This window comes from Herpailurus yagouaroundi, unplaced genomic scaffold (assembly GCF_014898765.1).
Source record: "Herpailurus yagouaroundi ecotype Mexico unplaced genomic scaffold, PumYag 192, whole genome shotgun sequence".
NCBI lineage: Eukaryota > Metazoa > Chordata > Mammalia > Carnivora > Felidae > Herpailurus > Herpailurus yagouaroundi.
In genome coordinates, this window is record NW_024412423.1 from 8046560 (window position 1) to 8062558 (window position 15999).

General features: G+C 39.1%; 1 protein-coding gene across 2 annotated transcripts in view; it reads left to right on the forward strand.

Moving 5' to 3' along the window:
- Window positions 1-15999, forward strand: part of HSD17B4 (hydroxysteroid 17-beta dehydrogenase 4) — an 86688-nt gene that overhangs the window by 53610 nt on the left and 17079 nt on the right. For both annotated transcript variants that reach the window (XM_040444304.1, XM_040444305.1), the window contains exons 18-21: window positions 8279-8348; window positions 9715-9821; window positions 10922-11008; window positions 15270-15356. In XM_040444304.1, coding sequence (XP_040300238.1) covers window positions 8279-8348; window positions 9715-9821; window positions 10922-11008; window positions 15270-15356 — 351 coding nt within the window. The remainder of the gene's footprint in view (window positions 1-8278; window positions 8349-9714; window positions 9822-10921; window positions 11009-15269; window positions 15357-15999) is intronic.

Consider the following 15999-nt stretch of genomic DNA (forward strand, 5'->3'; position numbering starts at 1 on the left):
TCCTAACCGACTGAGCCACCTGGGCGATCCTAGTTAACAAATATTTTTTGTATAAATAATGGGCACCTGTCATTTGACAGAGCATTTTATTTTATTTTATTTTATTTATTTATTTTTTTTAATTTATTTTGGGACAGAGAGAGACAGAGCATGAACGGGGGAGGGGCAGAGAGAGAGGGAGACACAGAATCGGAAACAGGCTCCAGGCTCTGAGCCATCAGCCCAGAGCCCGACGCGGGGCTCGAACTCACGGACCGCGAGATCGTGACCTGGCTGAAGTCGGACGCTTAACCGACTGCGCCACCCAGGCGCCCCTGACAGAGCATTTTAGTCTCATGTGGTCATTTGAAAATCTCACGAGGGGCGCCTGGGTGGCTCAGTCAGTTGAGTGTCTGACTTTGGCTCAGGTCATGATCTCATGGTTCATGAGTTCGAGCCCCACATCAGGCTCTGTGTTGACAGCTTGGAGCCTGGAGCCTGCTTCGGATTCTCTGTCTCGCTCACTCTCTGCCCCTCCCCTGCTCATGCTCTGTCTCTCTCTGTCTCAAAAATAAATAAAACATTAAGAAAAATTAAAAAAAAAAAAACAAAAAGAAAATCTCACAAAAGCCACCGTTTGTTCAAAAACCATTTTTCATTAAACTTTGCATAAATTTCAGGGGCTTTATGGGCTGTTTTAAACTGAATCTGAGCTATGTAGGAGACATATAGATCAAGTGGAAAAACTGATGTATCATCAAGGAGCTGAAAGACACTCAAATACTCAAGATGTAAATGTCAAAATAACTAGGGCACCTCTTCCAAACTGTGAGTGATTAAACACGGGCTTTGAATTGCTGAGCAAGTACTGTGGACATTCACAGTGGGGATACTCACAGGGAATGATGTTCAGCAGGCTTTGATAGGAAAGATGGAACTTAGCTGAACCAAAATGGCGTGTAGATACTCTCTCTTTACCAGAGATGTAGGGCTTGCAGTTTGGCCGGAAAGAGAATAAGACGTCATGATAGCTGACTGTAAGAGAAGAGAAGAACATGATGGCGTAGAAAGAGTAAAAACTGGAGTAGCCACAGGACAGAGAAGTGGGAGATGGTCATGGATGGGCAGATCTTGAAGGAGTGGAAATGAAAAAATTACGCTGTTATAGTGTCAACTGTATGATAGGTTTTAAATTAAGTCAGTAACTTTTCAATCACTGAGGAAGCGGGCAACCGTAGTTTTAGTTGTACTGAGATCACTTCTGGGGTGGTCTGTTTATCATGTCCTTAGGGGAATTTCTTCATCTTCAAACTTATGAAGTTGTAAGTGTCCTTTGAGTGTTTTACAATTAATAAATAAAAAATTCATCCTTAGTAATCTAGAAAGGCCAAAGAATAAATAGATATTAGATGTCAGGCTTTACAGTTGGGGGAAGAATGAAAAAAGTATCTCTAGTTTCCCAGATAGTTATTTTATACCACTTATTCCAACAGGATTTTAGCTACTCTCATTTTTTTTAATTAATTAATTTATTTTGAGAGAGAGCAAGCGGGGAAGAGGCAGCGAGAGGGAGAGACAGAATCCTGGAGTGGGGCTCGAACTCACAAACAGTGAGATCATTCGCTGAGCCAAGATCGATAGTTGGGTGCTCAACCAGTTGAGCCACTCAGGTGCCCCACTACTGTCATTATTAAATAAAGTTAGTCTTTGGCATATTAGTTATATCATCCATTAAAATATTTTTTATTACATTTCGAGGTGTATTATAAGTACTACTTTTTTTTTTTTTTTTTTTTTTTTTTAATGACTGTGGATTGACTGGGTGTTCCTTCTGCCTTAGCTGGTGTAGCTATTCTCAGATGGTGGCTGGGTAGGGCTGGGAGGCCAAAGATACCATCTTTGCTAAGTTTAGGGGTTTCTTGCTGACTTTTGGCTGGAGTGCCTCTAAACTTCTCCACAAGGCCTCTTTCTTCATGTGATGTCTCCTCTTCCAGGGCCTTTCTGTATGGTCCTCAAGGGGACTGACCTGTGTTTAGATTTCTGGAGCTCTTTTCTGTGTAGCTTCTTCTTCTTCTTCAGTATGTACAGATTCTAGCTGCACAGACTCCTGGAACTCTGATCTCTATCTCTTTGACTCACTGAGACTGTTTTGCTGTGTTTGGATTTCCTTTCTTGCCCCACAGTCTGAAAAGTGCTGTCAGAGAGCTGTGGCTCTTGTTTGTGTCTCTTCTATCAAGTCTTAATCCCATACTGCTTACTGTGTAACATCTAAGAGCAGTGCCTCCCTCTCTGCCTTAAAATTTTTTTGCTAGTTGTTGGCAGTGGAAGAGTACTCTCTCATGGCCAGAAGTAGAAATCATAAACCTTTTCCTATGCCCTTGGTACAAACCTTTTATGGTTTTTACCATAAAATAGTAGTTTCTCATTTTCTCACTTGTTACCATACGGTTTTTCAGTATTTATCGTTGTCTCTGTTTTTTACTTGTTTCCTGTATTACAGTTAAAGAGCCTATTTTATTTTCTTGTTTCTCTCTCCTTTATTCTCATCTTTTGATATGCATTAATTTTACTTTTTCGGAGCGTTTAACATTTGTATATTCTTTGTGTATTCTCTTCCCCATCTTCATTTTAGTGTTAGATTTGCGACTGATTGTATCAGTCCTTTTGCCAAACCTTCCCCCAACACCTCCTGGTTGGATAAAGCCCCTCCTGTGGTAGGTGCCCCAAGAAGTGCTCATGTATATAGTGTTTCTTTGGTTCCTGTGTATTTAAAACTATTTTTCTATACCCTGCATACTTGAAGAACAACTTGGCTGGATATGAAATCTTGAGTTTCTTAAAAATGGTGCTCCATGGACCTTGTTTTGAATGTGGCTTTTGAACACTCTGATGACAGTCTTTTTATCTTTCTCCAGGTTTCTTGGTCTTTATTCTTTAGGCCCTTAGAGTTGTTCTTTATCTTTTTTCTTTACTTTTAAAGTCAAGTAGTTTTACTAGGCTGGGTCTCAGTGTTGCCCATTCCTGGCCATTGACCCTATGTCACTAGTGGGCCTTTTTAATAGGTATATTTAGATAGTAAAATTTTTTTAAAATTAAAAAAAAATTTTTTTTTAATGTTTATTTTATTTTATTTTTTATTTTTGAGAGAGAGAGAGACAGAGACAGAGTTCAAGCAGGGGAATGGCAGAGAAAGAGGGAGACACAGAATCTGAAGCAGGCTCCAGGCTCTGAGTTGTCAGCACAGCTGACAATGTCGTGAATCATGAGATCACAACCTGAGCCGAAGTCAGATGCTTAACAGACTGAGCCACCCAGGCGCCCCTAGGATTATAATTTTAAATAGTTCTCATTCATTTTTCTGTTTTTCTTCTTCAAATACTTAAGTTATATATGCATTGGATCTTTTTTCTGTCTTATTGTAGCCACTTTGTAGCTTTTTTTTTTTTTTTTTTACTTCTTTCTTGGTTTTGTTTCCTTTTTTTTCTCTCTTTCTTTTCTTTTTTTTTTAAGTTTATTTATTTGTTTTGAGAGAGAGAGAGCACAAGGAGCAGGGGAGAGGCAGAGAGAGAGGAAGAGAGAAAATCCCAGGCAGGCTTCATGTTGTCAGTGCAGAACCTGATGTGGGGCTCAATCTCGTGAACCGTGAGATCATGATCTGAGCTGAGATAAAGAGTTGGACAGTTAACCAGCTGAGCCCCTCAGGTGCCCCTCTTGGTCTTATTTCTGTTCTCTTGTTTTTTTTTCTCTCCCTTTCTTCTGTGCCCCTTATTAAATTTTTATTTGAATATGTTTTCCTCTAGGCATCTTATAATTTAGTCTTCATTTCTGATAGGATTTCCCCCCCTTCCTTTCCTTTCTAGAGTTTAATTATATCTTATTTCATTCCTTCATGTTTGTTGTCTGTTGATGTTGTTCTTAGTTTTTGAATTTTAAATTCATGGTGTTTCTTTCGTATCCCCAAATGCTAGAATGTTGTGTTACAGTTTTGTTCTGTTTGGTAGTTGGTTGTTTGGGGAGATTTCATTTATGGTAATGTTTTGGTTCTTGTTTCCTCTTTTAGTCTTAGAGTAGCTTCATATAGATGGAGATTACTTAAATGTATGCAGTTTGAGAGGAAGATTGGTAGTTTGTGATGGTTTACACAATTCTCTCATTATGAAATTCAAGATTGCCCTCTTCTGTCAGTGTGGCAAAGTGCATTTTTTTTTAGAGATGGCTTTTTTGGAGTGGGACGTTGTCGGGAGCTGTTTTATTCAAAACATTTTTTTAGTTTTCTTTATCTTAAATTTCCTCTCTTCTTTTTTCCTACATTATCCAGTCTTCAAAAGGGACAGTGTTTTTTTTTTTTTAACCCTCTTCTCCCTTAGAAATGTGGCCAGTCTGGACTGCGACTTGGAGGCTGATACATTCTTAATTCTTCTCTTTGTAGTCAGTGCTCTTATCTTCGAGGATTCTTCTCAGTACTTTTTTCTCTTAAGGTGGTCTTTCTAGAAGTGACTTTTCTTTTCTTCCTCTCTCTTCCATGCACTGTTTCCGTGCTCCCCTCTCTACCCCCACCACTCTACAGTAGCTTGGAGAGGGTGCGGGAGATCGGTGTTCATTTTTGTGTTTATAGCAATTTGAAGTGGGCAGTATTCTCTGTCTTTTGGTTACACTGTAGGCTTGGGATCTGTGTCATTTTATTCCTTTTGTTGATTGTAACCTTTTTTTGGAGCATGTGAGGATTTGGGAAGCACAAGTTCCTGATTTCTTTTATTTAGCATTTAGTTTAACTTAAAGATACAACTTTTTTTTTTAATTTTTTTTATTTTTGGGACAGAGAGAGACAGAGCATGAACGGGGGAGGGGCAGAGAGAGAGGGAGACACAGAATCGGAAACAGGCTCCAGGCTCTGAGCCATCAGCCCAGAGCCCGACGCGGGGCTCGAACTCACGGACCCGGAGATCGTGACCTGGCTGAAGTCGGACGCTTAACCGACTGCGCCACGCAGGCGCCCCAAAGATACAACTTTTAAAAATAAAATTAAGGACTAATTTACTCATATGTAGAAGATACTCCCACTGACATGTAATACACGGGCAAGGTAATTTATAGCTGATTTTCTAAGTTCTGTGTATACGTGTTTGCAAGCTTTAATGACTTTTCTGTCGAGGCAGAGATGTAACAAAAGAAGCTTTTAACTCTCCTTCTGAAACTTAAAATATGAATGTCCCTCAAGATATTCAGAAAGTAAGCCTTGAACACAGTGTTCCTTATTATTTGGAGAATGGTTATTTTGCTTTATGACTGAATTTCGTCGAACCTCCAATTACTTGACTTTAGTCATGTCTCATGATGGCTCTTTTTTTGTCTTTGCTTTCTCTGCCATCTGTAGGAAGCAATGCTATCATTGAAAGAATATGAAAATTCTCAGGGCGCCTGGATGGCTCAGTCGGTTAAGTGTCTCACTTCAACTCAGGCCATGATCTCGTGGTTCATGAGTTCAAGCCCCGCATCAGGCTCTGTGCTGACAGCTTGGAGCCTGGAGCCTGCTTCAAATTCTGTGTCTTCCCCTCTCTCTGCCCCTACCCCACTCACGCTCTCTCTCTCTCTTTCTCAAAAATAAATAAACATTAAAGAAAAAAAGAAAGAATATGAAAATTCTCATATTCCTTTAAGAAGATTTCTTTAGGAGAATTGGTTTTTGTGTTGTTTTTTTTTGTTTTTGTTTTTGTTTTTTTCCATTTATAGGAATGATCTCTGTGGGATAAGAATACTGGTACTAATCTTAAAACTTGACTGTCCTACTTTTGTGCACTACAACTGCAGTAGGTGACTGACATTAGCCTCCTGGAACTGTCTCAAGTGACCTCAAGGAGAAATCAAAACCAGCAAGAACTGGAGAACCGGTTAAACAGAGACATGGAAGCAATATTTTTAAACAATCAGATATATAGAAACCTGATATAATTTTTTTTTAAGTTTATTTACTTATTTTGAGAGAGGGACAGAGCGAGCAGGGGAGGGCCAGAGAGAGAGGGAGACAAAGCGGGCTCCACACCCAGCAGGGCTCGAACTCAAAAACTGCAAGATCATGACCTGAGCCGAAATCAGGAGTCGGTCACTTAATTGATTGAGCCACCCAGGCGCCCTGAAACCTAATGTATTAAGATGACCTAAGGGTCTTTCTTGTGTCTCTGTGGAAATCAGAAAACCTTAGTTTTGACATTCATAGCACATATATACCTTGGGACGCGCAAGCATTTGGAGAACTGCTTGCAAGCACACCTTCCCCCTTCCCCTGTGGCTGATGCGCTGCAGAGCAGAGCGGTTCTTCTGGGCAAATGGAAAGACTCCCAGGCTGGCATCCTCAGTAAGGCAACGAATAAAGCGTTTATTTACCTACCTACTTTGAGGTCGGCTTTCTTTCCGTTGACATACTGTTGCTAATACCTTTTAAAATAATAACAATAGCTCACATTTATTGAGGTATTAATATTTATCATGGGTTATGCTTTCTGAAAGGTTTATCAGGTGAGCAAATTGAAGCTCGGGGTGATAAAGGAAACTCGGCCATTAAAGGCAGAGCTGGTATCAAAGCCCATGGTCTATCATGTGTTGGACAGTTTGCCTTTCAGACTCTGAAATGTATCTTTGTTTTCATTTGTATGCAACATAGTGATGTATATTTGCCTAGTATTTTCATTGTTTGTAAAGAGCTTTTCAAATATTGTCATTTAATCCTCCAACATATTATGTGGAATCTTGTAAGTCACCGCTGTAAGATAATTGTTGATCTGATTTATTCTTAGAAGGTAGTAGAAAGGGAATAATATTCGGCAATTGAGAAAATGAATAATTGATACAACTATTATATGGGGTGATGGAGAAGAGAAAGAGCTTATTAAAATTGTACAAAGCATATTAAAAAAGAAATGACATTTTCCTATGCATTATAGAAAATGTTGTTTTCTATTAATAAAATCTATTTAAAAAGAATAATCAATAATTAAAAAACCCAGTAATTAAGAAAGTCAGATATGCTGAAATGATTAGCATTTTTTTTTTAATTAAAAAAAAAAATTATTTATTTTTGAGAGAGAGAGATACAGAGTGTGAGCAGGGGAGGGGCAGAGAGAGAGGGAGACACAGAATCCTAAGCGGGCTCCAGGCTCTGAGCTGTCAGCACAGAGCCTGACTTGGGGCTCAAACTCCCAAGCCATGAGATCATGACCTGAGCTGAAGTCAGCCGCCCAACCCACTGAGCCACCCAGGTGCCCCTGACATGATTAGTCTTTATGCAACATTTAGGTAGTCTTGGAAAGTCTAACATTGCAATCTATGAGAACAGGGAGCAGTATTGAGGCAGTACAAGAGGATCAAAATTAAATACAGATATATTAAATGCCTACTGTCTGCTATTTTGTGAATCTCTCCCCTTCTGAAAAGTACTTTCTAGTTTGAACAGTAAACAAGTTAAATGCTGGGAGCTCTGGTAACTTTTTTTCTATTGTTATCTGTATCTTTCTGCTCATCCTGCCTCATCTAAGTGAAGAAGTGATATGAAGGTCTGGGCCAAGCAGAAATTTAATCTTCATGGCAACCTGTCAGTCTATTTTGTTGCAGGAGAGCTAGTGCTCAGGACTTAGGGTACCAGGAGGATGGAAGTTTGTGGTAGTCTACAGGCTTCAACTGAAAGCACCCCATTAACTGGCCTAAATTATGCTTGGTTAGCAGAGGCTGTAAACATCTACCTTATCTTCACTGTGTGTATGTGTGTGTTTTTTTTAAATGTTTATTTGTATTTGAGACAGAGTGCGAGCAGGGGAGAGGCCGAGAGAGGGAGACACAATCTGAAATGGGCTCCAGGCTCCAAGCTGTCAGCACAGAGCCTGATGCGGGGTGTGAACTTGTGAACCATCAGATCATGACCTGAGCCAAAGTCGGACACTTAACTGACTGAGCCACCCAGGCGCCCACCCTTTCATTGTGTTGTAATGAGAGTAGATTGATGGATTCCTTTCTGTGACTTGCTCCTCAGGCAGAGTTAACCATGGTTTTACCCAGGTGTAGTTAGTTCTTGGCCCCTTCCCATTACCCGACAGGTCCCCTCCTCCCCAGCTGATTCCAGTGGCAGGTGTTATAAAAAGCACTTGATTTACAGTTCATCTGTGTTAGAGATGGTTATTTTCTAAGTAGAGCTTCAATTTGGTATATTATATATTTCTTATACAAAAATTGAACATATTTCCTGTTTTTCTTTTAATGTATTTTCAGAAAGCACTGAGTGCTAGTTATTTTTATAATTCTTTCTCTGCAGGCTGCTTTGTACCGCCTCAGTGGCGACTGGAATCCCTTACACATTGATCCTAACTTCTCTAGTTTCGCTGGTGAGTTGCTCATAATGTGTACCAATGAAAACTAGTAGTTCCGTTATCTAAATAACACTTAGGGACATTGCTACTTAAGACAGGTAGTTTGAGTAGTATTTAAAAAAATTTTTTTAATGTTTATTTTTTAGGGAGGTAGGGGTGGGGCAGAGAGAGGGAGACACAGAATCTGAAGCAGGCTCAAGACTCCGATCAGTCTGTTAGCACAGAGCCTGACGCAGAGCTCGAACTCACGAGCCACGCCATCGTGACCTGAGCCGAAGTTGGACCTTTAACCAACTGAGCCACCCAGGCATCCCAGTTGTATTTAAAAAATAGCCTTCTCCTAATACATTTATGCTAAGGGTAGAGAAAGTAGGAAGTAGTGTTCAGGAGGTGTTGTGCTTGGAATTCATAATTCAGATTGTGGAGGAAGGCAGCTCCTAGTGCAGGGTTAGGATCTTATCATGTAGGTGGGTGTCAGAGTTATCCTGCTGGGCAAAGGACATTGGAGGAGAGAGGAAGAACTGAAAGGCTAGGAAAGGATCATCTGCATACCTGGATATTGAAATCAGCAGGGGTGATTTCATCGTCAGGACCACAGCCAAACAAAACAATTCTTTGTGTTCCCACATCTCTCACATTCCTTTCTTGATTCTTCTCTGTTTGTTTCATAGCTTTCTCCCTGGAAGTATTATTTATAAAATATTTTCCATGTTTCTTAAAATAGATGGTATTAATTCATCTTAGTGCTGTTTTTTTTTTTGTTTGTTTGTTTTTTGAAGTTTTAATATTTATTTATTTTTGAGAGAGAAAGAGACAGAGCACAAGCAGGGGAGGGACAGAGAGAGAGGGACACACAGAACCTGAAGCAGGCTCCAGGCTCCAATCTGTCAACACAGAGCCTGCCGCAGGTCTGGAACTCAAGAACCATCAGATCATGACCTGAGCTCAAGTCGGAGGCTTAACCAACTGAGCCATGCAGATGCCCCATCATAGTGCCATTTGAAGATGTGTTTTTGAAATCCTGAATTAATTATCCTTGGTGTGCATATATATATATATATATATATATATATGTATATGTATATATATATGAATAAATTTTTTTTAAAGTTTTTATTATTTTGAGAGAGAGAGACAGTGTGAGTGGGGAAGGAGCAGAGAGAGAGGGAGAGAGAGAATCCCAAGCCAGCTGCTAGTGCAGTGTCTGATGTGGGGCTTGAACCCATGAAATTGTGAGATCATGTGAGCTAAAACAAAGAGTCGGTTGCTTAACTCACTGAACCACTCAGGGGCCCTTGGCTTTTAAGTAGGAAATATACCTATATCTAACTAACTAAAGTCTCTCTCTCTTCTCTCTCTCTCTCTTTTTTTTTTTTTTTAGGTTTTGACAAGCCCATATTACATGGATTATGTACATTTGGATTTTCTGCCAGGCATGTATTACAGAAGTTTGCAGATAATGATGTGTCAAGATTCAAGGCAATTAAGGTATACGTGTATTATTGCATAATTTGAACACTAGTTCCCTTTTTTATTTTTAGAAAAGGAGTTTTAGTGACTTCATTTGAAATAGGTACTGTACTGAAGCAATACACATTTTTATTATTTCATTGACTTGGCAATCAGCCCATGTTCTTATTGTAGCTATAAATACCTCTTACGCATGAACCATGAAAGATCTCATATACAATTATAATTTCCACAGATTAATTTGATTGTTTCATTAATTAGGAGCATACATGCATATGTCAGTATATACGCATTAATAAAAACTTGAGGTTTACCTTAAACATTTTTTTCTTGACTATTTTGTAATTTGTCTTAATTTAATTAAAAAATGTTAAGTGGCTGCATTTGAACTCATTAACGTATACCTATGTCAACATGACGGCTGCATATTGATTTTAGTTTTTGTACTTTTAAGTTGGTTTCACGTTTTCATCTATTATAAATTACAAAAAAACCCTGTCTCTACACAGCATCTTTGCAGAAGTTAAGTCTAAAGACAGACACTAACAAATGGTTTAAGACAGTGTCAAATGGCTCCAAAAGCTTTTATCAGTTGTGTTCTGTGCAGCAGTGAAATTGCATTTTCTGATGTGTTGCCTTTAATAACACAGATTATTTTCATGCTTTTCATATTACTGTAGCTACTCTTATTAGCTAAACATACACAGAGCAAATAACATGGCATAGAAAATTATGAAATCAGAAGTGGGATTATATTGTTCTAGATGCCACCCCAAATCTTAGTCCCTGGATATACTTAGTACTACTTTCACCTGCATTGATGAAGTTGTTCTGGGACTACCTGTATAACTGTCCTTAACACAATGATGTCTCTGTTTCTCAAGATTAAACACTATTCATGGATTCTGTGCTTTGAAAGATAAAGAATGAGCTTATAAGAACTATATCATTGCTGTAATTTTTTCTTACTACTGTTTTTGTCCTTTTAAGAATTTAAATATATTTAAACCTGTTTTCTTCCTTTTTTGTTCTCCCACCTTCCTTGGAATTTCTTTCCCCTCGAGTAGAAAGGTGTCATTTTAAAACACTGTTAACCCCCAAACTCCTTTCTTTTAAAGGTTCGTTTTTCAAAACCAGTATATCCAGGACAGACTATAAAAACTGAGATGTGGAAAGAAGGAAATAGAATTCATTTCCAAACCAAGGTATGAGTAATGTAGTCAGAGGGGCTTTGTTATCTGGTTCACCACACCCTGTAATTGTATTCTGTCTTACAGTGTTATTTTGGTTAGTGCTATGGGTATGATAGAAAATCTAGAGAGTTTCTTTTTAATTAATGGTAACTTCAAAAAAAAATTTATTTTGAGAGAGAGAGAGAGAATGGTCCCCTGTGCGTGCATGTTACCAGGAGAGGGGCAGAAAGGGGGGGGTGGTGGAGAGAGAGAATCCCAAGCAGGTTCCACGCTCAGTATGGAGCCTGACATAGGGCTTGATGTGGTGACTGTGAGATCATGACCCGAGCTGAAATCAAGAGTTGGATGCTTAACCAACTGAGTCACCCGGGTGTCCCTAATCAGTGGTAACTTTTAATTGAAAAGGTGTCTATGTCCCTTGTTTTTTTTATTTTTTACTGACTTGGTGCCTGCCTTTGTACAAGAGGCACAGCTGTTCTGAAAACCCAGCCTTTTTGACTCAGCCAATCAACTTGTCAAAATGTAATCTTCAGAATATTAAAGGCATCACTCTTCCGCAGATATAAAATAAAAATATGATGGGTGCCTGGGTGGCTCAGTCTGTTAAGTGTCCGACTTCAGCTCAGGTCATGATCTCACGGTTTGTGGGTTTGAGACCCGCGTTGGACTCTGTGCTGACAGCTTGAAGCCTGGAGCCTGCTTTGGATTCTGTGTCTCCCTCTCTCTCTCTGCCCCTCCCTGCTTGCACTCTGTCTCTCTCTCTCTCTCAAAATAAATAAACATAATAAAAAAGTTTTTTTTTTTTAAATTGCATCAATGAGGGCCACCTGGGTGGCTCAGTTGGTTAAGCATCCAACTTTGGTTCAGGTCATGATTTCACGCTTTATGAGTTTAAGCCCTGTGTCAAGTTCTGTGCTGATAGCTTGGAGCTTGGAGCCTGTTGTGGATTCTGTGTTTCCCTCTCTCTCTGCCCCTCTTCCACTCATGTTCTGTTTCTCTTGCAAAAATAAACATTAAAAAAGATTCTTTTTTTAAATGAAAATATGACAAATCTAATTGCTTAATGAGAGAGCCGGCAAGATGATAAAAGTGGTCCAAAAGAGAATTGGAGTAACAACATATGGCCCAACAGGACCCACTCTAAATAATTTTGCTGAATCAGAGACAAAACTAGTTAATGTTGTACAGGACAGTAAAACCATACCCTTATGGGTATGTTTTCTACTGGATATCTCAATCATACAGAAATCCACAAATTGTGGATGGAACTAGAGGGTATTATGCTAAGCGAAATAAGCCAGTCAGAGAAAGACAAATAACATATGATTTCACTCATATGTAAAATTTAAAAAACACAACAGATGAACAAAGGGGAAGGGAAGGAAAAATAAGATAAAAACAGAGAGGGAGACAAACCATAAGAGACTCTTAAATACAGAGAACAAACTGAGGTGGGGAGGGGTGGGGGGATGGGCCAAATGAGTGCTGGGCATTAAGGCAGACACTTGTGATGAGCACTGGGTGTTCTATGTAAGAAAGGAATCACTAAGTTCTACTCCTGAAAGCATTATTACACTATATGTTAACTAACTTGGATTTAAATTTTAAAAATCCACAAATTAACACCTTATGTCACAGAATTTGAGCCTAATGAATAGTAAACAAGCCACAAAATAAGTATGTATCCCTAAAGAGTTAAGTAATGTTTGGGTGAGGCTGTTAGCAGTGTTCCGGTAAAATACTAAAAGGACATGCGATCATTCCTTTATATGTGAGATTTTTAAAGCTAATTTTTGTTAATATGGTTGACCAAGCTGGTACTTTTTGGCCTGATCATTTTGTACCGCACAGATGGTTTGTGTTGGGCAGTGTAGGCACCATCATGAATAATAATAGTAGCTATTAAACATCTCTGAGCAGGCTGTACCATTATCTCTAATATACCTAAGAACTCTGTATTTGATGAAAGAAAATCTGGGTTCAGGTCTCTCTTTTTTTTATTATTATTATTTTTTTAACATTTATTCAGTTTTGAGAGACAGCACGAGCAGGAGAGGGGCAGAGAGAGAGGGAGACAGAGGATCCGAAGCAGGCTCCCTGCTGTTAGCACAGAGCGTGACGTGGGGCTGGAACCAATGAACCATGAGATCATGACCTGAGCTGAAGTTGGACACTCACCTGCCTGAGCCACCCAGGCGCCCTGGGTTTGGGTCTCTTAAATACCAGCTCCTGGTCCCACGGAAGGTGGTGGAGCCGGGGTACAAACCAGGTCCTCTGGCTCAAAGCCCACATCCCAGGGCCCTCGCTCTTCTTACTATATCACAATTTCTTTCATAAATGAATAACTTTGTGGAACTCTTCTTTATGTGGTTGCCCTACTCCTCATTAATTCCTGTAGCTTGCACTATCACTTGCCTCCTTTTTTGTGTACACGCTTCATTTCCTGTGGCCTTTTGTCTTTCCAGTTTCCTTTCAAGCTCTTACGTTGCCCTTGGAGGCAGCAGCTCCTTACTGCTCACTCCTCTTTTTCTGCCCACACAAACTCACATATTGCCTTTCTCTCAAGTCCTCCTATGGTTAATGTTTGTGCCACATATTCTGGAGCCTTCCTGTTTTCTCATTATTTTGATTAAGTTTTATTTTTTGAGTAAGATGATGAAATCTGAAAGTGTTAAGGTCCATGACTATATTACAGGTTTCTGTTTTCTCCAGTTCTAGTAATGAACAGCACAGAAATAATTTCCATGGATACAACTGAAAGGGCTGAGAAATAATTTAATGTCTGAATATAATACCTTCTTGCCATTTTGATAAAACCTAAGCATATCTTCTTATCTTTTCACTATATTTGCTCTTTCCCCCCAGTGATTAGAGATACTCTTTCCTATTAGTTATATATAGGATCCTTTCTCCCTCCCTCCCTTCCTTCCTTCCTCCTCCCCTCCCTCCATCCTTCCCTTCCTTCCTTCCTTCCCTTCCATCCTCTCCCTCCCCCCTTCCTTCCTACTTCCCTCCTCCCTCCCTTCCCACCTCCCCTCCTCCCCTCCCCTCCCTTCCTTCCTTCCTTCCTTCCTTCCTTCCTTCCTTCCTTCCTTCCTTCATGTTGTATTTTAAGAAACATTTTAAACTAATATTCCAAAATGACATGCTTGCCTTGGTCACAAGAAAGTAATTTACTAAAGTATATTTTGTTCATAAATTGTCTCTTTCCATGTTTTGCACTGTATATAATTAGAACAAAATGAACAAATTGTTTGAAAATCTTTTTTCTCAAGTACGATGGCAAGTAGTCAAAGGAGTGTGCTCTTTTCTTTTTTTAATGTTTTATTTATTTATTTATTTATTTATTTATTTATTTATTTATTTATTATTTTGGGAGAGAGACAGTGCACAAGCAGGGGGCTCAAACTCACAAACCGTGAGATCATGACCTGAGTCGACTAAGCCACCCAGGTGCCCCAAGAATGATCTTCTTAAAGTGTTAAAAGTCAACATTAATGCCACCTTAATTTTTAGACATTATCCTGTATATTTGTAGCAATATCACAATTTTATGAAAGAGTAGCTATTGGAATAATTTTAGATGAAGTATTAGGAATTAGAATTTGAATTCCTCAAATGAATATTTTGATGAAAGTATATTTAAGCATTTTGTTTATGCTATGTGTACTTCGTATTTGAAAGAATTTGGATTATTACTTTAAAAAGACCAATGCAGTCGGGGCGCCTGGTTGGTTCAGTAGGCGGAGTGTCTGACTTAGGCTCAGGTCACAATCTCATGGTTTGTGAGTTTGAGCACCACCCCCCCATCCACCCCAGTCTCTGTGCTGACAGCTCTGAGCCTGGAGCCTGCTTCAGATTCTGTGTCTCCCTCACTCTCTGCCCCTCCCCCGTTCGTGCTCTGTCTCTCTCTCAAAAATAAATAAACATAAATTTTTTTTTTCTTTAAATCTCCAAATACGAATGCCAAGGGTCCACCCCAGACTATTTAAATTAGAAGTTTGGAGATGGGACCTTGGTCATAGGTATTTTTTAAAAGGGCATCAGTTGACTCCAGTTAGGGTTAATAACAGTTGTAGTAAAACAGTAAGACTTCATGTGTATTCATCTTGATATTTAATTTATAAACTTTATTTAATTTGGATTATTATTTTCTTCTTCTTATGAGGAAAAACTGTAATTTTGAATGACTTTATACTGTTTTATGGCAATACTGTGTTTTCATTGGAATCATCAGAGTGAACTGGTGTTTTTCCCTCTTCTTTTTGTTAAGATTCATGAAACCGGAGACATCGTCATTTCAAATGCGTATGTGGATCTTGTGCCAGCATCTGGTATTTCAGCTAAGACATCCTCTGCGGTAGGTCGTAGAAACTGGTATCCCAGTCATTTCCTGAGTTATGCATTTCAGTTAATATTACTTCTAGTGTTCAGGCTGCTTTAGAAAATTAAGAGCTCTGAAAGATTCTTATTCTTGAAGGATAATAATTCAAAAATGTGAAAGTAAAAGGAATACTTTGACAACTTTGAAATTTTTAAAACTTTGTAAAGGGAGACGCTGGGGTGGCTTTCAAGAGAAAATACTTAATATTTTAGTTTTAGAGTAACTGAATCAGTTGTTTCTTTTTTAAAAAAACTTTTTTTTTTTAATGTTTATTTATTTTTGAGACAGAGAGACAGAGCATGAACGGGGGAGGGGCAGAGAGAGAGGGAGACACAGAATCGGAAGCAGGCTCCAGGCTCTGAGCCATCAGCTCAGAGCCCAACACGGGGCTCGAACTCACGGACTGTGAGATCATGACCTGAGCCGAAGTCGGCCGCTTAACCGACTGAGCCACCCAGGCGCCCCTGAATCACTTTTTTCGTTGGAAATTTTAAGCTAACAATATTTTGGGGAAAAGCACATGAAAAAGTTAAATATCCTGTACCTTTTCTTGATTTAAAGATCTGTGTAAAGCTTTGTATGCAAGTATGAAAACAATAGCATGTATTATTTATTAAAA